Consider the following 27,884-nt stretch of genomic DNA (forward strand, 5'->3'; position numbering starts at 1 on the left):
CTGATGTGAATCACCTGTGCCCGCTCCTTTGGTGCCAACTGCCTCGGACTCTAATTGGCTCCCTGTTCCTATTTAAACCTACTCCTATCTGTCCCCTTTTGGTCAGTCCGTCTGCGAACCTCAGTTGACACTAGGCAAACGTTTTTCGACCCTGACTCCCACCTGTTTTTTGCTCCCTTCTATCCCCAGCTTCCACCCGTTTTTTGATCCTGACCACGTCTGCTCTCCCATCCCGACTTACAACCCGTTTTCGACCCCGACCACGTCTGCTCTCCCGACCACGTTTTTGCTCTCCTGTCCCGACTATCGACCTGTTATTCCGTCCTTGACACTGCTATCGCTGGCTACGGAAGATCCACTTCCATGTTCGGATCACAATCCGAGTACGAGAGCGACTTGCCTCCCATGCCTAGCGAACACCGAAAAGTGGGCGCAGCCCTTCCTCTTTCCTTTAATAACACTTGTGAGAAACGTAACGCAATCGGGTTTTGTATAGTGTGATGAGTTGGTACAGGTGTAAAGCTGCATCACTCAACTGTTAAAATAAACCAGTCAACACATTCAATGCCAAATATTTAAAATCTTTTTTTTACTATTGTACGTGAATAAATGTCGGATCAATTGTCATCCATGATTACAATATGAAGGTTAGGCTATCAAAGTAAGTATGATCAAGCAAAATACTGAAAAAGTACGGTAAGATAAACATTTTATTATTTTATTGATCTGGCCAGCCTGAGAATTGAAAGTTTGGATCAGGGATATTGTGTATTATTTAGCGCCTCTTGAAGTGAAAAAAACAACAACTTCATCATTCATAGAAAAGCACAAATACATTATATAATAGAGACGCTACTTACGAACATTCAAGTTACGAAAAACGTTAATTACATTTTTTTCGGGATGTCAAAAAATATTACTGTATGTTAGATTTTGTATTGTGCACTTTTTCAGAGTAGAGGACAGTACTGTAGTACATCTTTCCGCCGCTACCGGCGTGTGGCGCTGTGAGAGCTCACCCATCATCCACCCAGAAGAAGAAATCCGGCTTCCTCTTCCTAGTTCGTGTGCAAACATACTGTACTGTATCCCCAGCGCGCTAAGAACATTTTTATCGTTTCATATCTCGTGCATCCATTCATTATGGTTGGTGTAAAGTGTAAGGAAGAGGTGAGCTGCTTCTTTTGATATGAAAGTGGAATAAGAAAGCTTGATGTGGTCGAGAAAAAGGTTGGATCCCTTTTTTCTAGCCACTTTCTACCACGCAGGAGGCAGTGGCCTAACTCTTGAAGCTCATCTTCCAAAAGTAAGTTAAACTTCACTTTATTTATCATTTTAGAGCATGTTATTTTATGAAAAGTTTATTTTTCAGTACAAAAATACAGGTTACTTATACAAGCCTTAAACATACTTATTTAAACCTTAAACATACAAAATCTAGCTTTGAAGCAACTTATGAACAACTTCAACTTACGAACGATCGTTCGTAAGTAGGGCAGCGTTAGTATAACTATGATTTTTTTTTAATTCTCGTGGAAAAACGTGTATTTGTTTTACATAACATTATTCACAAACAATGGGGGAATTTTTTTTTTTGACAGTAAATGTGTTAACTGGTTTATTTCAACAGTTGAGGAAATGCAGTTTTACACATGAACCAACTTGTCATGCTATACAAACTCCACACTGCCCTCTAGCGGCCAGAATCTTTGGTTTGCATTTGTTTAAAAAAGAAAATCATATCTTTTGATATAAATGACCTAGAGACTCGCTTCTGTTTTTAAAAAAACTACCAAATTTACGGCAGGCAGGAATAAGTCTCCCAACACACCATACGAGCAGTATGCCTGACATGTCTGCATTACACAGAACAGTGACATCTAGTGGTCAAATATTATAGAGAGAAGTTGGCTGGAAGTGAAATTGTTACTTAAATCAATTAGTACTGTGAAGACACTTCAGAATGTCCAATTTTTTTTCAGACCTTTAAAAGATAATCTGGTGTGGCTGAGAAGTGCTGTGGTCCTTGAATCAGTGAGCAGTGCAAAAAAAAAAAAAAGTGCAGGACGAAAAGGGCTTCACTAATTGCCTTTGACTTTCCAATTACGTGCGCGAGTTTGAATGGCAAAACAACGCTTCTAAAATCATCGGGTCCGGCCCCACCCCGTAGACGCTGATTACCCCGGTCATTTTTCGGGGGACGGGATCATTTTGAAATTTAACGAGATGGACTGCTGGGATTTCATGTCTGTATTCTCACGGGCGCGTTTGACATAATGCAAGATAATGCCGCCTTGGTTCCCACATCAAATGTAATGAGCCTTTTTCTTTCTTTCTATCTCGACTGGATCTGTTGGACTAAATCAATGGCGGCCCGATGGCTGTCGAAGCACACTTAAAACGCACTGACAGGTGAACCATACCCCGTTCAACAAATTTAAAAGCTCCAGTCTTTTCCAGTTTTGTATCGTTGCTCCATTTGGGGATGTTTTTACAATACATTTTTTTAAAAGGACGGTGTGTATTATTTAACGCCTCTTACATATTTAGACTGATGTGCCTCCTAGCTAAATTAGCAACTAGCATTAGCAACTAACTCAGCTGAAGTAGCGACTTGGATGTCGGCAAGCATTTGTGGTAAGTGGGAATCAATTTATTGTATTCTAAACTACTTTATTTCTAAATCCAACAGGAAATACATTGATTTGTATAGCCTTTAATCACAAGGAGTCTTAAAGGACTGCACAGGTAACAATGACACCATCCCCTGATCTTAAACCAACATGTGGTCGAGGAAAAACTCAAAACCTCCGCAGAAGGAAAATAGGAAACCTTGAGAAGGGTGTTTTTTGGTAAATATCGGCAATAATTTTCCCTTTTTTTAATATGTCAAATTAAAATCTAACCTTTGAGCTCCTCTACCTTATTAGTAAGACGTTTCAGGACCTGAACAGAGAGACAGGACCCACTCGCGTAACGTTTCTATCAGTTTTATTGGAAGAAGAGAAAGGATTGCACACACGATCCGGTGATCGCGGGTCGCATGGAGCAGGTCGCTCTGAACGCGGATGTGGGATTTCCGTGGCGAACGAAGGTGATGTCGGGAACGAAAAAAACTGGTCAGTAGCCTGGATAGAAGAGCAAAAACGTGGTCGGGATCGGAAACAAGTCGAAAGCCAGGAGAGGAGAATAGACGTGGTCGAGATCAAAAACGGATCGTAATTCGGGACAAGAGAGCAGACGTGGTTGAGATCAAAACAGATAGTAGCGGGAGACAAACAGGAGCAAAAAACAGGACAGGCGAAAAAGGGCTTGCCGTGTAAAAAAAGAGATTCGCAGACGGACTGACGAATGGGGAGTGACAGGACAGATTTTAAATACTGACAGGGAGCCAATCCGTCAACAAGCTGCAGCTGGCGCCATGGAAACCGTGACAATACGTGGTGTTTCAAAAAAATATGATATCCTTTGATATTTAAATATCAAGGAAAGTACATGACAATGGCAAATGAAATGATACAAGTATTAATGTTGAAGAGAATAAGATTTGTTCTTCCAAATCTGGATGAGAAATTCAAAAGTATGTGGATTATGTGAACGTTTTCACTAATGTTCATTATGCCTGAGACACGGGATACAAGTCTGTAAGCTCCTGCCGATCTCCAGAAGATGACTATTAAAGGTCCTCAGCTCGAGACCGGGTGGAAACTTGTTGGCTGGGAGAGGGATGGGTGCCACCAGGCTGTACTTGCCCAAGACACACCACTGGAAATGGTACCCGTGTGGTTAAGGGATCCAACCAACCAACCAACCAACCAACCAACCAACCATACCCTCGATAAACAGGTAGGCACCTTGCATGGCTGTCGCCGCTATGTGTGAGTGTGTTTGTGAATGGATAAGTGTGAAGCATATTGTAAAGTGCTTTGGGAAGCCTTCAGTGACTTGAAAAGCAAGATTCATTGAAATATAAAGAGAAAGGTCATGAACCATTCTATAAATGTGCAGTCGAGAACTTATTCTTCAAGTTTTTGCCGAGCCTTTCAAGACGTTTTTGTTTGTTCTGGATACCCATAGCAGCAAGATGCTTGACAATCATGTCAGCTCTCTCTAGGGGAGCCTAATCAAGTTTAAACTTTTAGTTGACACTTAAAAGAGAATTTACTCGTGACCTTTGTTTTGCTTTCTCCCGGACCAGGAATGAGGCTGTTGTTCTTGATCAGGGGTGTCCGACTAAGTGCCCGAGGGCACCATGTTGCCCCCTAAGGACAGTTGAGGTGCTTTGCGGACCTGTTCTGAAAATACCTCACCGGTGCTGGTTCATTGTGATTTTTATAGTAAAATTATTATTCTTTTTGGGTTGACTGAGCCTCTTTAACCCTATATTTATTAATAAATCATGTAAAAACATAGAACATGTCAAGACTAGAACGGAGACAGGAACCACTTGCGTTACGTTTCTCTCAGCTTTATTGGAAGAAAAGAAAGGGTTGCCCCCACGATCCGGTGATCGTTGGTCGCGGCAAGCAGGTTGCTCTGAACGCGGAAGTGGGACTTCCGTGGCCAGCGATGGCGGTATTTTTTAAGCGGGTCAGTAGCCGGGACAGGAGAGCAAAAATGTGGTCGGGGTCGTAAGCGAGTCGTAAGCCAGGAAAGGAGAGTAGACGTGGTTGGGGACAAAAAAGGTCGAAAGCCGGGGGACAGACAGGAGCAAAAAACAGGTTGGAGTCAGGGTCGAAAAAAAGGCAAGCCTAGTATAAACTGAGGTTCGCAGACGGACTGACAACAGGGGACAGATGGGAGTGGGTTTAAATAGGGACAGAGAGTCAATCAGAGACCGAGGCAGTAGGCGCCAAAGGAGCGGGCATAGGGGAAGCATATCGGTAATCATGACAGAAAAACAGTAATAATGTTATTTTAGAAATTTAAATAAATAAATTCCAGTTTAAGGGTTTTGTGGACGAAACAAAAATCTATTCTAGGTACAGTAATTATGTACAGTAATCTTTCTTATTTTACGCCCAATGCTAATTGTTTTTAAGCAAGCGAGAGAATAGATTGATAATCTATTTATGTATCAAACTCATGTATTTATTCCTTTTTTAAATGATTTATACCACAGGAAATACAACAAACTAAAAGCCCAGTTTTTGGGTTTTATAAAGCAAATGAGCAAAAAATGTGCAGTACTTTTAGCTATCTGCCTACCTTTTTGGATTTGTAGCTTCTTACCTTTTTAGCTATTTAGCTAGTAATCTAGCTAGCTTTTCATGTTTTTGCATCCTGTCTAGCAAACATTTTTTGCTAGTTATCAAGCAAAATTTTGGCTTCCTTTCTAGCTAGCTATCCAGCTTTTTACCGATGACTATTTAGCTGTCTTTTACTCCTTTTGCTAGCTATCTAGATCCCCTTTGGTTTTTTACCTTTCTAGCTAACTATCAAGCTACTTTTTTGCCCAAGTAGCAAGCCATTTACTGTAGCTAAGTTTTTTAAAAATGGATATCCAACTGGGTGCCCTTTGCACTAATTGGTATAAAAAAAAAGCTCTCAGCTTGAAACAGATTGGAAACCCCTGTCCAAGATGTTCTTCCAATTGAGACCGCATTTAGTTTGAAAGTACCACTCGGACTGCCCGTGGATGTGGTTTCACCAAAGTAACGGGGAACACTATTGTATCATGAGACCTTGTTCTATGTGCCGCAGGAAATTTTATTTAAAAAAACAAACAAAAAAAAACCAATTTCATTGTTTACTATCTATTGATCAACCAAGTGACAATAACAGTGAAATGAAATGAAATGATCTGCATTTATATAGCACTTTTCAAGTCAATGACTTCCCAAAGCGCTTTACAGTGTGCTTCACATTTCCCAATAGCGGCCTTGTATTGTAGCCATGTAAGACGCTAACCTGCTTATTGGGGGTATTAGGGGTTCAGTGTCTTACCCAAGGACACTTCGACATGTAACACGGACAAGCGCTCTACCTCCTGAGCTACTGCCGCCCCAACAGTCATTCAAATCATTAGGTGGCAGCGAATTACTATATTTTCTTTTATAGTGTGCATCATTTCTAACATACATCCTTTTTTGACCCTGACTCCTACCTTTCCTGATTTTGCTCCCGTTTGTCTCCAGCTACGACCCGTTTTGACCACGTATGCTCTCCCGTCCCGACTTACGACCTGTTTCTGACCCCGACCACGTTTTTGCTCCCCTGTCCCGGCTATCGACCTGTTTTTCCGTCCCTGACACCGCCATCGCCCGCTACGGAAGATCCACTTCCGTATTCGGATCGCAATCCGATTGAGACAGCAACTTGCTTCCCACGTCCAGCGAGCATCGGATTGCGGGCGCTACCCTTCCACTTTCTTTCAATGAAATTGTGAGAAAATGTTACGCGATTGGGTCTAGCCTGTGTGCTATTTGTGACACTCGCTGGGTTGGGCTGGATTTTTAGACCCTATCTTAACTCTACCGAAAACACACCACAAGAAGTGGTGCCCCGATGACCAAGGTGGTTAACGTGAAACTCACCATAAACCAAGGTCTAATGGCACACTATTGTGCCGAAGCACACTGGTTGAAAAGCACTGCTCTAGAACTACTGTATTAAACAACAATTATTCCCTATCTGACTTTTTCAGAAAATGTCTGCCTATCTTGTGTTGAGTAGGAAGCTAAAGGACAAAAGAAAGTGATCTCGGATTTTGCAATAAATGGCAAGCGCAAGCCACTAGTACCCCAAAGGGAGGAAAGGGGACGAAAGTCTAATCACTGCCCACCTCCCATCACAAGCAGGTCCTCCACTTGCATTCGTTGTCCCTGTGTGGCCCTCGGTGCACTGTAGTGCATTTGAATCTGGAAAAAAGCTCAAGGGGATAAAACTCGAAGGCACTGCTGACCCGTAGCTTGCATGAATGTATGTGCACCAAAAAATACTGGAGATAGGAGCATGGCGTGTAACACTAAAACTAGAGGACGGAAAGGGCGGAAGAGCGGAACAGCTGGGCCAGGAAACAGGGCAATAACGCCGAAGCCCGGTCAGCCTGTCACATCCCCAATGCCTTGCACCAGACCTCCAGGGAACCCCGTAAAATGAGCCAGAGAACCCAATGGTCTCCATTGAGTGATATTTACAGTGTCATATGTCTCTCCCGATCTGGCACCCCAGGCGAGATTTTCAATGACACTCATTTCCATCTGGGATTGGAATATCATTATAAAGAAGTAGGCCTGAAATGATTGGTTGACGTTGTCGTTGAGAAATGGAGAACAGAGATAGTGGACAATGAATGTCTCCTATAACCGCAATCCACGTTTTTCCGAGTGAGGCATCTCGACATGAGTATATTCTCTTCGAAGCATCTCTACATATACCATCTCTGCCAAGAGTCGCACATGTGAAATAGCGCCCATGTTTCGAGCATAAAACAGAAATGACGACGTCAAAATCAAGTACGCACAGCGAATAGGAAACTACTTGAAAAATCTGCAAAGCAGACCTTTTGTACTATGGCAGCACCTCGAATATTCAAAGAGAAGAGTGAGACAGTTGAAGGAAACAGAATCTGATTTGAAGATTACAGGAGTGCAAGCTAGAGGGAGGATCATAAGCCCGAGCCCGACCGAAAATTCAGGTTTGGCCGGTACTAAAATGTCATTGATTACGTTCGGGTTCTGGCCGGGCTTCTCTCTCACTGACTTTTTCTTTTTTAATTATCCACCCGTCGTTATCTATTGATTTGTGTCGTGCGGTAGAGCATGGATTCATGAGTGGGGTGTTTAATCCATTACGCAGATCCTCCACCGCCTGACACAAGGAAAAAGAAACAAAGAACAATGACAGGTGGATAATGTAAACAAAAAAGTGAGCAAAAGAGAAGCCCGGCCGGAATATTAAAATTTGGGTTTTCTTTGGGCTCAGTCTCTCATATCAAATTAGGCTGGGTCGGCTTGTAATAACTGAGGGCCGTGGGCTGGATTTTTTTATCCTTTATTCAATGAGCAGTGAAAGTTCAGGGCAGGCATGAGTGGTGGAAGATGTTGTTTGCAGAACGGGACGTACTGCTGATAAGATAATAAGCACATCCAGACGGAGTACGGCAGGCGTTGTTTTGAGAACAAGGCCCTGATGACGTAGAAACGCTCGGTGTTGTTTTGAGTGTTTCAGACATCGCGGCGCTCTTCTACGAGATGATGAAGCCCAGGGGGCTTCATTGGCGCGTCCATGGGAGGAGTCGGCACGCCATTGTGCGGGGAGAAGATGGCCAATAAGAAGAGAGCTAAAGGACTTCAGAGGAGGGCTTCCCAGAGACTCCAACGACACTAATTCAGCCGTTTTTGATGGATTACACTTGGTTAAATTGTTAATGAAATTAAATCTGCCCCCGTGTGGAAATTTCAGCTTTCCTGTTCATCTTTTCCGTCAAAAAAACGAGCGTGCATAAATTGTTGGGTGAATGTAGGTTGTGTTTGGTTAACGGATTCAGATAACCAATTGGAACAATTTGGTAAACAGTACATGTTGATATTTAATTACCAACAGGTCGTTTAAGAGACCCATAAAACCAATCGGTGGCTTCATGGCTTGTGGCTCAGATAAAAAGAAATGATGACACCGCTGTTTGCAATTCACACACACGTGCAAAACATAAAAAGGCCAACAGAGAAGTGCACTTTCTTCTCCAGGCAGTTTGCACCTCAAACAAGCTTTCACAGCCTTTCAGACCAAATCCCAGAATTCCTCGCGGAGGTTTCCAGGGTATCCTTGAAGCCATTTCTTTGGAGGTGTTAAGCTCTCCGAGGAAGACATCTGACAGGCTCAAGTGAGCAACGCTAGCCCGTGTTGTATCATAGCCCGACAGATGCGCTGATGTCAAGACCTTTATTTTAAAGGGTTAGTGTGTATTATTTAGCATCTCCTAGACGATTGAAAAAAATCAATCAACACCAAATAAAACTATAGTGGCATGGCGGCTGGGTAGTTAGCGCACAGGCACATGGTAAGGAGGTCCTGGGTTCAATACCAGCTACCGCAACCTCCCCGTGCGGAGTTTGCATGTTCTCCCTGTGCCTTCACGAGTGTCCTCCGGGTACTCTGGTTACCTCCCACATTCCAAAAACATGCATGTCAGGTTAATTGGCCGGTCCAAATTGTCCCTAGGTGTGAATGAGCAAGTAAGTTGTCTGTCACTGTGTGCCCTGTGACTGGCTGGCTACCAGTTCAGGGTGTCCCCAGGCCCACTGCCCGGCAATAGCTTGGGTGGGCTCCAGAACCCCCGCAACCCTATTGAGTATAAGCGGCACATATAAAGTATGTATGGAAATAAAACTAAATTGGTTTAGAAAAAAATTCCCAAATACATTAACCATAATGTAAACATGCATATTTTATGGCAAATAGCTACGTATATAAATGCAGAATATTTACTATTTATAAATGCCATGTTTTTTCAGATTTTTCACTTCCCGTTGAGAAATGAGAAATGACCCGACGTCTTGACATACATTAAAAAAAAAATCGTAACTGGGCTTTCTGTGAATGAGTAACTTGTTTCCCCTTAAAAAAACACAAAAATATCAAATAATAACACTGATCAATGCTAATGCTAATCAATGCTATTGAGTAAGTTTTTTTTTCACACTTAAAAAAACATAGAGGAACACTGTCAATCTCTTTCTGCGCACTCCCAGAAGCTAATGCTAATTGTCGAATGAACGGCTAATGTTTTGAGAAAGTGAAAAATTGAAGATCATCAAGGACCTCTTTTTTTTTTGTTTTTTTTGCATTCCCGACAAGAAGGCAGAGGGGGCGCCGTTTGCATGCAAGAGACATATGTAGCTCCAGAAGAAGAAGACGGCGTTTGTCGTCTCGTGTAATAGTTCTAATGATTATTCGTCGTCTTTACGTGTTACGGGCTAACAGAATTGTACAGAAAAAAGGACCTCCATTTCCTTCTATCAGTATGCTTTTTGTATTACCACTCTCACCTGATTGGTTTGTTTGCTCTATATAAAATTAGCATTCTCCCATTTTATTTCCCGTAAAGTGTCTTCCGTCAGGGAATCTCTTGCACTCAAACAAAATGACTATTTTACCCGGCTGCTCTCATTATGTCACTTACTGCTCAGGCAAAGTGATGGCGATGAGACACACTCTGAGCTGGTAAACAGGCAACAGAATTCAAGATCCACGCGGAAAGTTTATGACCCAGGCATTAATCTGTAATTAGAAACAGGATCAAATTCACCCAGAAAACAGAAGTGCAGCACGCTGCCTTCCGAGTGACCCCAACAAAAAGCGTGTTTAATAGGATGAAACACAAGAGATAAATTACAGAAAGTTGTATTTATTATGTATTTCCGTTTCTTGTTTTCTTCCTCACATTTAAAATGGGACACCATAGTGGATTCAAATCTAGGTTCCGGACTTTTTCTCCTGTTTTTATTTCCCCAAAGTGGAAAGGCGTAGCATTCACTTCTCTTCTTAATTGGCCTAAATTTCGTATCATCCAAAAATGGTCCGTCAGAATGAGTTCATTGAGAAGCTAGATCAGGGGAACAGGCGGCCTGCGGGCCGGATCAGGCCCGCTAAGGGATTGAATACGGCCGGCGAAATAACGCTGAGGGAAGCTCAAGAGAAATATGAACTGCAGTTTGAAATATATCAGCTTGATGTTGCCAAAGCCAGTTGCCTCTCAAAAAGACGCTGGAGTTGTAATTCTTTCTTTCTCTCTCTCGCTCTCTCTTCCTCCCTTTTTCTGCCACACTCTGTCTCGCTCTTTCACTTCCTCTGTTTCTCTTTCTCTGTCTTTATTTTCTTTTGCTCTCTCTTCCTTTTCTCTCTCTCTCTCGCGTTCCCCTTTTCTCTTGTTTACCCATCTCTCTTTCCCCCCTTCTTTCTTACTATTTCTCTTTGGATTTTTTTTCTTTCCCCCTCTCTCACGATTTTATTATTGTTTTTGTTCCTCACGTTCCTTCTCTCTCTCTTCTCTCTTTCGCCTTTTCTCTTTCCTTGTCCCACACTCTTTTTCTCTCCCTCTTTCCCTCTTATTTCTTTCTCTCTTGATTTATTTCTCCTCAGTTGACTAGTCCAGCCTCTAGAGAATGGTTGTTATATCGTGTGGCCCCCGGGTTAAAATGAGTTTGACACCCCTGAGCTATACTCTGGACTGGATTACATTTTGATAGTTAAATCTGTATTATTTGACAGCTAAATGTAAATGTATTGAGTCTACAATTGAAAACGAGTGCTAAAGTTCAAAAGGAAGAGATTGAACTATGGAGACTCAAAAAGAGACCAAACAGCCCCATTTCTCTTAAGTTTTAACACTTGTCTTGAGTTAGGTCTGAGGTAACATGGACCATGTTAGCGAGATGGTTGCGACTTAAATCAGGTATAAAATATGCTAAAAACAATAATACATCACCCATCTTTTGGTTACCTTGTTAAGACTTCCTTATCCATGAAAATATTGTTATTTTTGGTCTGGGTCTCTGATCTTTCTCCTAGTAAGTACGGTTAAGACTTTCATTTTGATTCATTCAGTGCTAATGACGTCCTTAGTCATCAATAGCTCCATGTCCAAACTAGCATGAACAATTGGCCAAACAATCAAAATAGAAACATGCTAACACTGCTCTTACTTACTTATTCTTTATCCTCTGCAAAGAACAGAATTTATCGGAAACAAATGAAACTCGTATTTCGAATCAGTGGCGTTTGACCTAGCATTAAAGATTCGCTAAGTATTAAACATCAAAAAATGCTTACAGCGTGCACACATTCCTTACCCTCTGTGAAGAACACCATGTATCAGAAGGAAACTCATATTTTGAACTTAAACCTGAACTTGCTAGAGGTTAAAAAATATTTTTTTTAAAAAATGGTAAAATTAACCTCAAGACAATAATATAACTAAATAAAATAGTTTTCTGTTACCTGACTATAACTGAGGAGTATTACAATACATCTGCAAGATATTTTTTCATTTTATTTAATATTACAAATACATCAGCTTTGCTGTGTTCTCGTTTGCCCGCGTCCCTTCGTCCTAGACGCATCATTTTTGCTGGGGACGCTTTGGGTCAAATCAACGTGCGTCCCTGGGACACAACGTTTTTGACACCAAATTGTAATCATTACCCGATTACTTTTTTTTTTTAACAAAGATTTACTTTTCGTCAAGCAGATCCGCCATCCGCCATTGTTGTTTTGGTCTCGCGCCGATCTCGACAAACGAGATCTCGTTGCTTCGAGATGACGTCATTGTTGTGGCGGTTGTCGAGTGAAAAGAGAAGTATGCCTCCGAAAAAACAGTTGATATTAGGTGCAAATCAACAAAAAAATAGTAATTTCTTCAGTGTCGGTGATAAGTCGAAACATAACACAGAAAGTAGTAACAACGGCAATAATTCCGGCACGAAAAAACAGCGGAGAAATTCTTCAGAAGACCGTGAAGGCAAGGAAAATGTGTTTTGAAGCGAACGATTCGACAAAAGAAAATAAACAAAAGAATACTCCGAGCAAGAAAAGGACTTTTCTGCCAAAATGGACTAAATTATATTCCTGGTGACGCTATGAGGAGGATGATAATGGATTGGACCTTGAGAAGGATTTAGAACTATGGCGGGACAGCAAACCACAAAGAATATATGGACTGAAAAATTTGAAGTGATAACTGCTTTGTATTACCAATTAACTGTGATGATTAAAACTGCAAGAATATATAAATACTTCAGCAATATTATTTTGTATAGTGTACAATATTGTGAACTGAAAAATCTGAAGTGATAACTGCTTTGTATTACCAATTAACTGTGATGATTAAATGAATATATAGATTTATATTATATATTTGTCGCCTATTTACAATTTCAACCTTGATAACACTCAATTTTGGGCTCTGTTGGGACCCATAGATTTTTGAGCATGCGAGTCCCTGGGACCCATCACTTTTCAGAGGTAAAATGAACACTGGCTTTGGTGATAGTTAGTGTTTTATAATTTTATAATACAAGCAGATCAAAACAGACCCTAACAATACAAATGTAATAATTTCAATTAGAGCATTTTATAATGTACAGATAATTATTATTTGTGCTTTATTTTGTTGAAATACACATGCCTGTCAAAGTCAAGAAGCTTTGATGCAATAAACAAAAGTACGTGGTTTTTGTATGCATTTAAAATCCATCACGGGCTAACACAAGAGAAGGGTTAAAGCAGGGGTCGCAAACTCAAATAATAGATCCGACAGTGCTGTTTTCTCACACATTGATGTCATGAATATAACTCTGTATATAATAATTGAGACCTTTTTGGACTGTCTTTTGAGATACGTCTCCATAATCAGGAAAAAATGAAAGGCTATGCTATCAGGAGTAGCGACTTAAGAATCGCTAACTGTGGTTTCAGCCGCTCTATTTGCTCCACATGTGATACATGAATACCGTAATTACGGTGGGTGTGGCTTAGCGCTCTCTGTCGGATCTATTAATTGTGTTGGGGCCCGCTTAAGCTAGGATCTGGTTGAGGTTGGGCCAAATGGGGTTGGCACACAGAAAGAACACATATAAAAACAATCCACTGTTCTTAAAGGGACAATGTTTTATATTTGTCCACTAGATGACGCTGTTTTGTGGAGTGCAACCAAAAAGGAGTCCAGGGAAGACTACTAACTACGGAGCAAAAATCATGTTTGTAAAGTGATTTAGGAGGTCTTCATTGACTTGAAAAGCGCTATATAAATGCAGACCATTTACCATCTTCTTTTGTTGTGCTTTTAGCACTCGTTTTCGGTGGCACAAGAGTTTACAGCGACATCTAGTGGGAAAATAATACAGACTGTCCTTTTAACTTTCGTATTAAGGCAGGGGCCTCAAACTATAATCCTGGGGATCGCGATTGGCCCCCGGGCTGTGAGTTTGAGACCCTTGCTTTAGAACGTATATAATTACATTACAAATGGAATGGAGTAAAAAAAGACAAAGACACAAAACAAAGTTTTAACCGCTAGCTTTGATTTAACCTCAAGCTTAATTGACATCATTCGGGTTGACTGTTTCTGAACACAATACAGAACCTTTTTTAAAGATTTTGAAGAAAAAAAGAACTGAAAAAGAAAAGCAAAAGGTTTCGAAAAATATATCATAGATAATTGATGTGTTATGCAGAGTCATGATTCTTGATACTGGGATGTAAATACACTACAGTCATCTCACATCTCATATATATCTTTCAATAATTCTCCTGTTTATTACTTTACATAGTAAATGAAATAATAATAATTAAAATATGTCATCATGAATCAGAAAAGATGATTTTCTCCTCGGGAAATGATGGGAATTAAGTTTCCACCCATTTACCGTTTTTAAAATTTAAGAGAGAACGTCAGCATTCCTGCATGTTGGTTCCTGTGTCTTTGTAGGCAAACCAACTTCTTCCTCCCTTCTTTGTCTCTTGACCATACCTTATCCGTTCACTCATTTCTTGGTTCATTTTTTTCTTCTCACAGCTGCGGTCACTTGTCCTGATTACCCTCCAATAACGATTCTCCAGCTTCACTATTAAAACACTCTGTCCCCTTGGCTCTGTGCTAGTAGTTGCCTTCCTTGTTACGTCCTAAGCCCTATTGTCACAGTCTAGTTGCTATCCCAGTGTGCTGAATCTTTGTCTGCCCTTTAGGATTACGAGTACCATCTGCTGAATGCTTGGGCTGTCGCCTTTGTTTATTGGATTTACCAGACCAGAGGCCGATCGCTGACTTCCCGTGTAATGAACCCTGTCCGAATAAAGAACTGTTTCGACACTAATCTATGTTTCTGCCTTGTGGCACTATGGCATGACACTATCCTATGTATATTTGCCATAAAGCTATTAGGGTCTGGTGCGTCTCCTTCTAAGAGGGGGTACCAAGTGGATTGAGGACTGGGCAGAGGTGTGTCCAATATCCACACCTGTCCCTTAGTATCCACCCTTTATAAGGAGATTTTTAGACAGAAAATGTCATCATTTTCTTTCTAGCACCAGGCCAGATTTTTTTCTGGTTTCTTTGTTTCTTTGCTCCTTGCATTTTTATATTTCCAGTTTTGTTTTTTGTTTATGATTTGGACTTTGACAGGTTTAGTTTTGTCTGGACATTTTGTTGTTTTGTGAACCCATATTTTTTGTGACTTTGTACTTCCTTTCGTTATTAAATGTGATCCCTCTTTTTCATCAGCCCACCTCTAATTACTGCTTGCCTTCACATGGGTCCACCCCAAAATGTTACAGAATGACCTGACCACCAAAAGACCCAAGGGGAGGTCAAAATATCTATTTCTCGGCGGCGACTTTTGGTTTCCTGTCATGGTGGCGAGGTGAGAGCCCCTCGGCTTTGCCTGGTTTCCTGTTTTGGCGAGAGGAGAAAGCCCCTCGGCTGCACCTGGTTTCCTGTCCTGGCGGCGGAGGGAAGATCTCTTCGAAAAGTCTGATTTCCTGTTCTGGCGGTGAGGAAAAGGCCCCTCGACCACGCTTGGTTTCCTGTCTTGGCAGCAAGGAGAAGACCCCTCAGCCTCACCTGATTTTCTTTCTTGGCATGGGGAGAATCCCCCATTGGCCGCGCCTGGTTTCCTATCCTGACAAGTTTCGGTCTTTGTTTCTGATTTGGTTTGGATATTTTTTCGTTTTGTAAACCCATATTTGTTTGTCACTTTGTACTTCCTTTTGTTATTAAATGTAATTCCTCTGTTGCAGTACCGCATCTCTTAATCCTGCTTGCCTTCACATGGGTCCACCATAAAATGTAACAGAATGACCGAAGGGGGTATCTTAAATATCTTTGTCCCTGCGGCCACTTTTGGTTCCCTGACTCGGCGGCGAGGAGAGAGCCTCTTGGCTTCGTCTGGTTTACTGTCTTGGCGGCAAGGAGAAAGCCCATCGGCTGCGCCTGGTCCTGGCCGCGATGGGAACGTCTTTCGGCCTGGTGTAGTTTCCTGTCTTGTCAGTGAAGAAAAGGCCCCTAGGCCGCGCTTGGTGTCCTTCAGCAGTGTCTGGTTTTCTGTCTTGGAAAGATTTGGTCTTTGTTTCCGATTTGGACTTTGTCGTGTTTGGTTTAGTTTGGTTTGGATATTTCGTTGTTTTGCGAACCCAGGTTTGTTTGTCAGTTTGTACCTCCTTTCGTTAATAATATGACTCCCTCTTTTTGAGCACTCTGCCTTTAGTTCCTGCCTCCCTTCACATGGGTCCACCACACACATAACTAAACCAATTTAAAGGACAGTGGGGATTTGAGCCTAGAACCTTAAAACTATAGAGCAGATATGCTATCCACATTTCAATATTAAGAAAGAAAATGCAGGAGCGTTTATTGTTGAAAAAGCATATCCCTTATATGAAATTAATGCTACTTGATTATTTTGTACTAATTTAACTATGCTTTTTCATATTCAGCAAAGCCAAAGGATTTCTGCCGGGGCTGACAATTTTACAGAAACGACGAATCAAAAGGGCACAATCAAACATGAATTCAAATCAGAATCTCAATTAAAAAATGTTACAGGATGTTCTTTCAGATTACTTACCATTCATCCACTAGCCAAGGATTCCCAAAAAGGGAATTTACCAGCAGATGTGCTAATAAAACCACCAGCTGCCCTAAAAAAAGCATTTTACTCCATTTACATGTTAACAAGACTTCAGTGACGTCATTAGTTAGCAGCACAAAAGCAAAATGCCACCACAAGAAAAGCTGTTTTCCGGCTGCATGGTTTTCACTGTAACAGAACCTCGTCGCCGTTCGTGCGCTGTCAATGTCCTCCGATTCATTGACTTGAATCTCCGAAGGTTTTGAATCAAACTAGTTCGTAGTACTTCCCCGTCTCTGGATCCAAATAGCAGTTGAGGCAAGGATCATAGAGCAGGTTCAAATACTCATCTTCGTCTTCAGGTTTTCCCCGTTCTGCGACAAAGCCAAAACGTAAATTCGGAAAGCAATGAATAATAACAGGCGAATCGAAATGTCTACTGTCCGCAACATTAGCCTGGAATCAACAACGCGGGGGGCAAAATTCAACCTTGCATTCATTATTGAGTTTCCTGCGGTGTAGAACGCCGCGTCATCATACCGAGATACTCTCTTGGATTATTTAGTCGCTCTCATGTAGCCAAATAGCATAAGTGTGCGTCGCCCACACCGATGAATAAATAAGCATCCCAAATAGACGCCTCCGTCTTGTTTCTGTCGGGAAACCATGAACAGGTGGTGCACTGCAACTGATACCGCAATATAGTGGGACAGATGTGGAGTCTGTGAAGATGTAGCAAAACACACAGCAGCCACGAGAAAATATTTAGCAGGGATTATTCATTTGGGAAGAACAATGTAGCTACTGTTTTCTTAAAAATGCTATCACTGATTGCGGACAGAGAAGATCATTTCTTTCTCATGCTTAAGGTTCTTTAACTCCACCCGGGGGAGAAAAGCCCACATTAAACCCCACCCCTCACATTTGCATATTACCCTATCTATCTATCTATCTATCTATCTATCTATCTATCTATCTATCTATCTATCTATCTATCTATCTATCTATCTATCTATCTATCTATCTATCTATCTATCTATCTATCTATCTATCTATCTATCTATCTATCTATCTATCTATCTATCTATCTATCTATCTATCTATCTATCTATCTATCTATTATGATTCAACCTTATTGTTGAAATTAGAGTAATCATAAAAAAAGTTATAAATTAAATAAAATAGAAATATTTTCACACAATCTATCTATCTATCTATCTATCTATCTATCTATCTATCTATCTATCTATCTATCTATCTATCTATCTATCTATCTATCTATCTATCTATCTATCTATCTATCTATCTATCTATCTATCTATCTATCTATCTATCTATCTATCTATCTATCTATCTATCTATCTATCTATCTATCTATCTATCTATCTATCTGTCTACATACCTGTCACCCTGTACGGTTTTCCGGTACAAAGTACGTTTATTATGCATTTTAAGACGTGTACAACATACGAGAAAATCTGTACGGAAAAACGCAAATTTGTCAATTATGGGTACCATCCGGTATACACCGTCTATCACGAAACGGCAAATCAAGTAAAACAAGTTTGCCGCGGAAGCCTCTATTTTGGTATCATTTTTTTCGTTGCAAACAAGGCGAGCGGTGTCTCATATCATCTCATTAGCTACACCGCTTATCCTCAGTAGGGTCGCGGGGGTGCTGTAGCCCATCCCAGCAATCATCGGGCAGTGGGCAGGGGACACCCTGAATTGGTTGCCAGCCAATCGCAGGGCACACGGGGACAGACAACTCACTCGCTCATTCGCACCTAGAGACTATTTGGACCGGCCAATTCACCTGAAATGCTGTTTTTGGAATGTGGGAGGAAACCGGATTGCCCGGAGGAAACCCACGCAAGCACTGGGAGAACATACAAACTCCGCACAGGAAGTCTGGAGCTGGATTTGAACCCACGCAGGCGGTTCCCAAGACATTAACTGTGCCGCACATGCGCTAACCACTGCGCCACCGAGCTGCCGAGGCGAGCGGTGTGATGTAGTGAAAGGAAGTCCGTCTCTTTTTAGAGAACCGTCTTTTTCGGCTCGACTCATTAAAGAGAGCCGGCTCCCAAACGGCTCACTTGCTTTGATGCATTATATTGAGAATTATTATGGTGTGTAAAGAAGTTGAGAAAAAAAGGAGGTATAAAATGATAAAATGAAAAAAAAAACAGGTTTGTGGTTATCCCTTTAATCAGTATATTACCAACAATAATTTAATGCAGAAAATGAAATTATAATTTGAAAACAAAATGTATTATTCTACTTAATTATATTCGCATGTATAGTATAGTGAATAGTCAAGCTACTTAAATTTTGAACTTTTTTTTTATAATAAACCGCATTCATGTCGAGCAACTCAGGATCTCACAACAAAACGTTAATTAAAAATAAATATGATATAACGAGGGGCAGCACGGTGGCGCAGTGGTTAGCGCAGTGGTTAGCGCAGTGGTTAGCGCGTGTGCGGCACAGTTCTAAGGTCTTAGGAACCTCCTGTGTGGGTTCAAATCCAGCTACCGGACTTACTGTGCGGAGTTTGTATGTTCTCCCCGTGCTTGCGTGGGTTTCCTCCGGGCACTCCGGTTTCCTCCCACATTCCAAAAACATGCATTTCAGGTGAATTGGCCGGTCCAAATTGTCCCTAGGTGTGAATGAGCGAGCGAGTTGTCTGTCCCTGTGTGCCCTGCGACTGGCTGGCTACCAATTCGGGGTGTCCCCTGCCCACTGCCCGATGATTGCTGGGATGGGCTCCAGCACCCCAGCGACCCTACTGAGGATAAGCGGTGCAGCTAATGAGATGAGATGATATAACGAACACATGTACAATATAACATGTTAAACTACATAAATAAACACGTTTGAAAAAAATATATATGGTGTAAGATTATTTTGTATTTGGTAAGGGAAAATACGACAGTTTGTAAGCGCATGGAGCCCTGGAGGTTGACAGGTATGTATCTATCTATCTATCCATCTATCTATCTATGTACTTCCCGGGCAGCACGGCGGCACAGTGGTTAGCACGTGTGCGGCACAGTTCTGAGGTCATGAGATCGAACCTCCTGTGTGGAGTTTGGATGTTCTCTCCGTGGTTGCGTGGGTTTCCACCCACATTCCAAAAACATGCATGTTAGGTCAATTGGCCGGTCCAAATTGTCCCTAAGTGAGACTGAGTGAGTTGTCTGTCTCTGTGTGCCCTGCGACTGGCTGGAAACCAGTTCAGGGTGTCCCCTGCCCACTGCCCGAAGATAGCTGGGATGGGCTCCAGCACCCTTGCGACCCTACTGAGGATAATCGGTGCAGATAATACATGGATGGATGAATGGATGATTACTTCCCTGAAAACAAAACTAAACAATATTAGTATTTAACTCTCGTGGCATGCATTTGTTTTAGTGACACAATCTATGTCAGTGTACATTATTTGAACGTGAACATAAAATGTGATAACTCAGCCATTTATGAATATATTTTGACATACAACCCCTCAAAGTGTTCAGTGGCATTAGACCTATTCATACACATATAGTTATCTATTCCTCTCCCCACCCGTTAGGACAGTATATATCCTAAAAGTGATTATAAAGAAATCAAACTGAACTTTAAAGCATATACATCACATTTCTAGGTGAATATTTCATATGGCTTGATTAAATTATTCCTATTAGTCACAAAGTGGTGACAATTTTTTAATACATGTCTTCTTTTGTTTTGACAAAAGCAGTTTCCCCAAAAACCTTGCACAATGCATGTTGACATTTTGAGAATTTCTAGGTGAATATTTCATATGGCCTAATTAGATATTCACAAAGCGGTGACATTTGTTTTCAAATACATGTCTATCTTTTCTTCTGACAATCGCAGTTTTGCCTGAAAAACATGCACAATGCATGTCAGAGTACGTTATTTGGACCCGATCTTGAAGTGTAATAACTCAGTCATATATGAATATGTTTTACTTCCAACCAAGTGTTCAGTGGAATCAGACCTATCTAAACATATGTAGATTTTAGGTTATTTAGGTTATTTATTTACCCCCTTAACTTGAAGACAGACATTGTTGCAGCTAACATTGGCCGACGCAGTTCCTTGACCCTCAGACACTTGTACACTTGTCTAAGTATAAACGGAGATGCTGTGCGGTGCTCGTGGTCCAGCGCATTATCGTTCTCTCCCCTTGTCAATCAGTCAGTGCTAATATGTAGTCAATAATTTTCTCATTATAAAATAAATTGAATGCGGCGACGGGGCTGTTGATGCGGACAATCACATTCAAAGTCGGCTTGGGGTCCGGCAGTGTCGTGGCCGGCCACTTCGTGTGGAGACCACATGATTTTTTTCATTTTGGGAATGCTCAATGTTCCCCGTAGGGAAATTCATACTTTCAGCAGTATCCTTGTGTTGAATATTAACAGATTAACAGGATGGCCTCAGGGTGCTGTGTTTGTAGTTTAGCAACAGCGGAGTGGATGACATCGCACGGTAGGCCAAAGGTTCAAATTCCCTGCAGCAGATGGAAATCTTTGTGCCCAGGGTTACACCACCTCGTGTCCATGTAGATAGCGAGTCCGCCTCCTCTCCGCTTCCCGCAGGCTTTTGTGCCTCTGTCTGCCCTAACAGTGCTGAAGCCTGGTAGCTCCACGTTAGCGTCCGGGATGCTAGACGTGAGCCACGTTTCCGTAAAACACAGCAAACTGCACTCCCTGTACGCTTTGATGTTCTTCACCAGCACAGCCAGTTCGTCGGTCTTATTTGGTAGAAAGTTCATTTCCCATGATTACGGACAGTACCGAAGGCTTATATCGCCGCTAGCCACTTAGCCTTCACCTTAGCTCCGGCTCTGTAGCCACGATAGGGCCCCCTCATCACGCTGGGACGAGAATATTATTGCATATTATTGTCACCCAGATCCTCTTCCATGACCTCAGTTGGTCACCCTTTATCTAAGCAATCAGGTTCAAAATTTTGATCGGTAGAGTAAGAGGTATTAGAGGAAAAAAAATCTTCCGGTTCAGATTTTCCCTCCATAACACAAACACAGTGCTGCATTGGCTGAGTATTTCCTTTCCATCCTGTCTAAGTCACTGTAGATAATGGTGGCTGGGATGAATTGACCCCCAATATACTTTTTTGATCCACTCGGATTCAAACAGCTTACCAAAAATAGTTGAGAGTCGAACAAATTTGTATTTGATTTGTTTACCTTTCCAACGGGAATCATTCAGATGTTTCATTCCCAGCAATCAATCAGTTGTTTATATTTGAAGCAGTGCAGTGTGAACACGCGCACAAATGCTTTGGCTGTACTAAGTTCACAACACTTGATTTTGCAACAAAAAAGAAAAAAAGAATTGCCACGCGTGTGATTCACCATGGTGTGCAATATCAATGTCATGGGGGCTGCAGTCGGTGGTTTGCAGGCAAAATTATTATCATTACTATTATTGCTCTCTTTGGACTTTGGCACCACTCAACAAAAGTCTTTACTTTGCATACAATTGACTCAACGGCACTAAAGAAAAAAAAACATGGGAAATGCCTTGAAATACACCAGGTTTATGATAAGTCAAAGATTATGATCTATAATGGATGCCTATAGGTCCAAATAACGTACATAGCACACTTTGTGTATAGTATGCGGTTGGCTCCTAAATACAATAACATATAAATCATGGCACAATGGCATTTCTAACATCCACATGTTCTCAAAACCCATGGAAAATTTCAGTTTCAAAGTGTTTACTTTTCAATGCTGTCTTTGATTGAAAAGACAAAAAATTTTACTTAATATGTACCTGCATGCCAGGAGGATGAAGTGGACTAAAAATAACTCCTATAACACAGATTTGGCCGTGACGGTTCACTTTTGTCGATTCAGGTGGCCCTTTTTGACGATCTTTCTGCTTAAAATGAACAGCACACATGCGGCTGCAATCCACTATCCCCAATCCCATACTGCTGTAAGCGAGGACTGGCAAAAGCATTTTCTCTTGAAGTGTGCCATTCTGGCCCGCCTAAAATAAAATATACTGTTTTGGCAGCGATTGATTATCGCCAGTCAACTATTCCTGGTGCCTCTTTTTCTGCTGATAATTCTGCCGAAAATGAACAGCACCTGAGCAGCTGCAATCCATTATCGTGGTCGACTATTGCTGCAAGCAAGGCCTGAAGAGAGCGTGGTAAGAATATGGGTGGGGGACTACTTGGTAGATGTTTGCATATAGCAGGGGGTTCCTGTCCTTATTAACTGTGATAAACGAGGAGACAAATGTGTTACTTCTTTTTAACAATAGTAATACAAAAAAATGCAAAGAAAAAATGATAAAATAAGGGTCAATGTATATTTTAGTGTTGCTGCTGACTAATTATTGGTTATTTTTTCCAATTGTGGCCAAAAATGATCAGACCAAAAACTGTCAGCCCAGTAATTAGTATGTACCCCCTCTTAGTTAATGGCTATTTTCGGCATGTAGAATTATTATTTATGTACTAGGAGCAATACTTTGTCGCTATGAAAAATGTGACAAACTGATGTGGAAAGATGGCCACTGAATAATGCTGACATTCCCAAAAGCGGAGGAAACAGCTGCAGTCATACTTAAAGTCTCTGTGCTGAGTGCATAAATGTACCCTATATTTTCCGAGCACGTTTGGGCGATAAGAAGGCGAGTAGAAGTCTCCCAGGTGGAATAAAGGGAGAGTCATGCGGGGTGACCTTCAGACTCAGGTGGATTTAAAAGTTTTCTGCCATTTTCTCAGCCCTTAATCAATCAAGAGTGGAGATGCGACGAGTGACTAGCACCTTAGCAAGCCGTAAAGACCCCCCTCCCTGTAATCCTCACTACTTTAAAGCACACCAATTTGGCTGTTAAATTGACAGGCAGTTAAATGGTAAAAAGGTTATGGAAGGCTCCGGGTGGAACATTTTATCTTATCAGAACTTGGGCGACGATAATGAAAACTAATTATGAGACACATTGTGTAAGAGGTTTAAAAAAACGATGTTGTAAACTGGAAAGGTTTCATCAATTAACCTTGTCGGTGTGTCTGGGGGGGGTCGCATGGGGGCGGGGGGTAAAGACCTGTAATGAGCCCCGTCTGTTTTGACCTACACAGGACAGAGAGCTCGGCTCTCATGGGGTTTTTACTCCTAATTACTGTTGTGTGTGCATTTCCCATCATGCTTTGCCGCACTGTTTAGCGTCTAGAGTGTTTCGATTAGGCTGCCGTGTGTGCGGGCTAACGTGATTGTGGGTGGTAGCGTCGTCTCCCTGACCTCGTCCGACACAAAGGAGCGACGGGGGAAGAACGACCAACCTTAAGGTTTACCGTACCTTTGATTAGATCCTCACGGCTGTCCCTTATGTTTTCCGACCTTCTCTTGTTGCTCAGAGGCAGAACGTGAGGGCTGAGGGCGTCCATCCACTCCCTGGGAAAAGAGCATAATGTCAGTAATACTAGGTGGTGCTAGAGCAGTGTTTCATAAATGGTGGCTCAGGACCCAAAAGTAGCTCAGAAAGAAAATAAATGAGTGTCAATTACATTCCTTAACAGCAGATGGAGATAATGCCCTGCAAATTTTAAAACGCGCGATTTGATACCACAGAAAAAGGTACAGAAAGTTTTGTTTTTATTTTTTTACATGTAATAAGAATGTCCAAATGCGGATAAAGTGAAAAATACGTGAAATATGGATTTTATTTTTTGGGGGACAAAAAAAATCACTGACAACATAGTGTTCGAAAAACCACCTCATACTGAACACCACAAGAACAAAATAACTCATACTGGACTTCAGGAGGAAAGGGAGGAACCCAGCACCACTCATTTTTAAAGGAGACTGTGTGGAGAGAGTCCACTCTTTCAAATTCCTGGGTGTGCACATCTCTGATGACCTCTCCTGGTCTGCAAACACCAGAGCGGTGGTAGGGAAGGCCCAGCAGTGACTCCATTTCCTGAGAGTGCTCAGGAAAAATCATCTGAAACAGCAGCTGCTGGTGTCCTTTTACAAAGCCACAGTGGAGAGCATTCTAACGTACTGCATTACGGTGTGGCATGCTGGGTGCACGGCAGCAGACAGGAAAGCGCTTCAGAGGGTCATCAACACAGCCCAGAGAATCGTTGGTTGCTCTCTACCCAGTCTGGAGGACATTGCCTGCTCTCGCTACCACAGCAGAGCAGAAAACATCATCAAAGACTTTTGCCACCCCGGCCACCACCTCTTTGACCTGCTGCCTTCCGGCAAGCGCTACGAGTCACACAAAAACAAACAGACAAGAGCCATTACCACCCTTAACACACACCGCACAACAAACTGAAACTCTTGCTAACACAATACCTCATACAGATGTAAAATTGTAATCATGCCTATGCTCACTTTGCACAATGTTGACTATTTTTTGCACAATGTTGACTATTTTTGCACTTAACGCATATTGCACTAATACGATCCCAAAACTGTATGTAACATCCTACATGCCCACATTTCTTGTGTAAATATTGTGTAGATTATGACATTGACTGCTGGAAGTGTGAATTTCCCTATGGGGATCAATAAAGTATCTATCTATCTATCTATCTATCTATCTATCTATCTATCTATCTATCTATCTATCTATCTATCTATCTATCTATCTATCTATCTATCTATCTATCTATCTATCTATCTATCTATCTATCTATCTATCTATCTATCTATCTATCTATCTATTATCTTCTTTGTTCCTTTATCTTCTTTGTTTTGTTTTATCCTCACTGTTAAATGTGAACTTGGAGGGCCACGCCCAATTTTGTTGTCACAATATGTCCAACAGATTTTGAAACAATGACAATAAAGGTATATTATATTCTATTCTATTCTACTCTAAAAAAAAACAGTTTGTTATAATCTCATGTTCGTACACGTTGAGTCAGGAAAATGGCTAAAGCTACTGAAGTGAACCGTTTCAGATTTCCTTAAAGGGGAAGTTGTCACGACCGGCACACCGGGGAGACTCAATCGCGTAACGTTTTCTCACAATTTTATTGAAAGAAAGAGGAAGGGCAGCGCCCGCGATCCGATGTTCGCTGGACGCGGGAAGCAGTTCGCTCTCGTACTCGGATTGTGATCCGACAGCGGAAGTGGATCTTCCGCAGCGAGCAATGGCGGTGTCAGGGACAGAAAAACTGGTCGGTAGCTGGGAGTGGGGGACCAAAAACGTGGTCGGGGTCAGAAACGGGTCGTAAGCTGGGACAGTAGAGCAGACGTGGTCGGGATCAAAAACGGGTCGTAAGTCGGGACGGGAGAGCAGACGTGGTCGGGATCAAAACGGGTCGTAGCCGGAGACAGACAGGAGCAAAAACGGGACAGGGTTAGGGTTGAAAAAGGCTTGCCTTGTGTAAACAGAGGTTCGCAGACGGACTGACGACAGGGGATTGACAGGACTTGGTTCAAATAGTGATAGGGAGCCAATGAGAACCCGTATCTGTTAGCGCCAAATGAGCGGGCACAGGTGAATCACATCAGTAATCATGAAAAAAGTGTGTATTATTGGACCACTAGATGTCACTGTATGGTGTAGTACAACCGAAAATGAGTGCTAAAAAGCACAAGAAAGAATCCAAACTACAGAAACACAAAGCGATCAAACTGCAACGTTTTGCTTCTCATTTTTTTAGCCAGACTTTTTGTGGTTTTTGGGCGTCCATAGCGCAAGATGTGGGACAGTTATGTAAGGCTCATTTTAGGTAAAATTAATGCTGATTTCGCGAGTATTTTAAAAAAATGTATGTTTATATAATATTTGATATATTTTTCCGTATTATTTAAATCACTTTTTATGAATTTAGTTGTTCTTTTTACCACGAGGAGTTCCAAAATAATACACATTGTTCCTATAAAAACACAGCCAATCTAGGGAATATTATGGCTTAAGTTGTTTTAGTGTTGCTGGTTATTATTATTATTTTTTTTTAAAGAATATAGTCGACAATCTCTAGTTTCAACTGCACAATTATCCAACATATCTGAAAAGTGGATTATTTTTTTGATTTGGGTGGCAGCTGCTATTGAGGGTGGGATGGTGGGTCCACAATCAGACCAGTTGAGAATCACTTTGCTAGAGCTTCTGCCTCTCATTATAAGGGTGTCTTTTTAAAGTAAATTTATATATATTTTTAGATAACTAATATGGCAATACTAACTTACAGCTAGGGTTGGGCAGTGTTGGAAGTAACACGCATGGCCGTAACCCTGCAAACGCACATAACGCACACTGCGTGGGTCAAGATGGCGGCGCGAGCGAATGCTGTGGCTTCAGGCTCTCCAGTTTGTCTTTTGGTTTTCAGTGTTCTTTTATCCCTCATATTTTCCTTTCGACTCCTTTCACAACTACAACAACATCCACAACATCCCGAGGGATATACAGAGACTACCGGATCTCCCTGGGTGATCTGCCTGCCGACGACAACGACGGCGCAAAAGTCAAGTCAAGTCAAGTCATTTTTATTTGTATAGCCCTTAATCACAAAGAGTCTCAAAGGGCTGCACAGACTTTTGCACGGACTATTATTTCAAACTATTATTACACCGTCCCCTGATCTGAAACCAACATGAGGGCAAGGAAAAACTCAAAAACCTCAACATGAGGAAAATGAAGAAACCTTGAGAAGGGACCGCATATGTGGTAATCCCCCTTTCAGGATGTCCAGGCTACAATAGATGTTGCAAGTACAAATAGTACAGAGATATTGTCAACAAAAAATATAGGTTATTCATATGCTATAGAGTACATGTGTGTTTTAAGCTTAGATTTTTATCTGCTTAAGGACTGTACTTCCCAAATTCATTCAATACGTGGACTGAGCAACCAGGGGAAAAAAACACTGGACCGTGTGTACAGTAATATCAAACATCTAGTTGGATCCGGCCATCTCTGTCTGTCCCTTACCCCCCTCCGGAGGAAAACAAAGCCTGCAACAAGGACAGTACAAACATCTTCTTTGTTCCTCTATCTTCTTTGTTTTCTTAAGCCTCACTGTAAAATGTAGACCTGGAGTGCCACATCCAATTTCATTGTCACAATATATTTAACCCATGTTGAAACAATGACAATAAAGGTATATTCTATTCTATTCAATCAAGTGCCGAGGAGGGCACCAGAAGAAATCAGGGTCGTGGAAAAAAAAAGTTTAAAGTGTTAAAAGTGTTAATAATATGCGCGAGTATGGTTAAACAATACAAAAGCAGCGTAAACCAAATTTCCAGAGCAAAAGGGTGAATCTGCTTTGTGCCCCGGCCTATCTCCAGTCCCATGG

At 41.6% G+C, this 27,884-nt stretch overlaps 1 protein-coding gene across 5 annotated transcripts in view; it reads right to left on the reverse strand.

Annotated features, from left to right (window-relative positions):
- Positions 1-16,332: 16,332 nt before the first annotated feature.
- cfap20dc (CFAP20 domain containing) overlaps positions 16,333-27,884 on the reverse strand; it is an 80,289-nt gene continuing 68,737 nt past the window's right edge. For all 5 annotated transcript variants that reach the window (XM_088338153.1, XM_088338151.1, XM_088338149.1 and 2 more), the window contains 2 exons: positions 23,924-24,018; positions 16,333-16,942 (listed from right to left, as the gene is read on the reverse strand). In XM_088338153.1, the coding sequence (XP_088194279.1) occupies positions 16,836-16,942; positions 23,924-24,018 (202 nt within the window). In that variant the 3' untranslated portion in view covers positions 16,333-16,835. The remainder of the gene's footprint in view (positions 16,943-23,923; positions 24,019-27,884) is intronic.

The sequence above is a fragment of the Urocampus carinirostris genome, chromosome 6 (genome assembly GCF_059441175.1).
Source record: "Urocampus carinirostris isolate Australia breed hairy pipefish chromosome 6, RoL_Ucar_1.0, whole genome shotgun sequence".
Lineage (NCBI taxonomy): Eukaryota > Metazoa > Chordata > Actinopteri > Syngnathiformes > Syngnathidae > Urocampus > Urocampus carinirostris.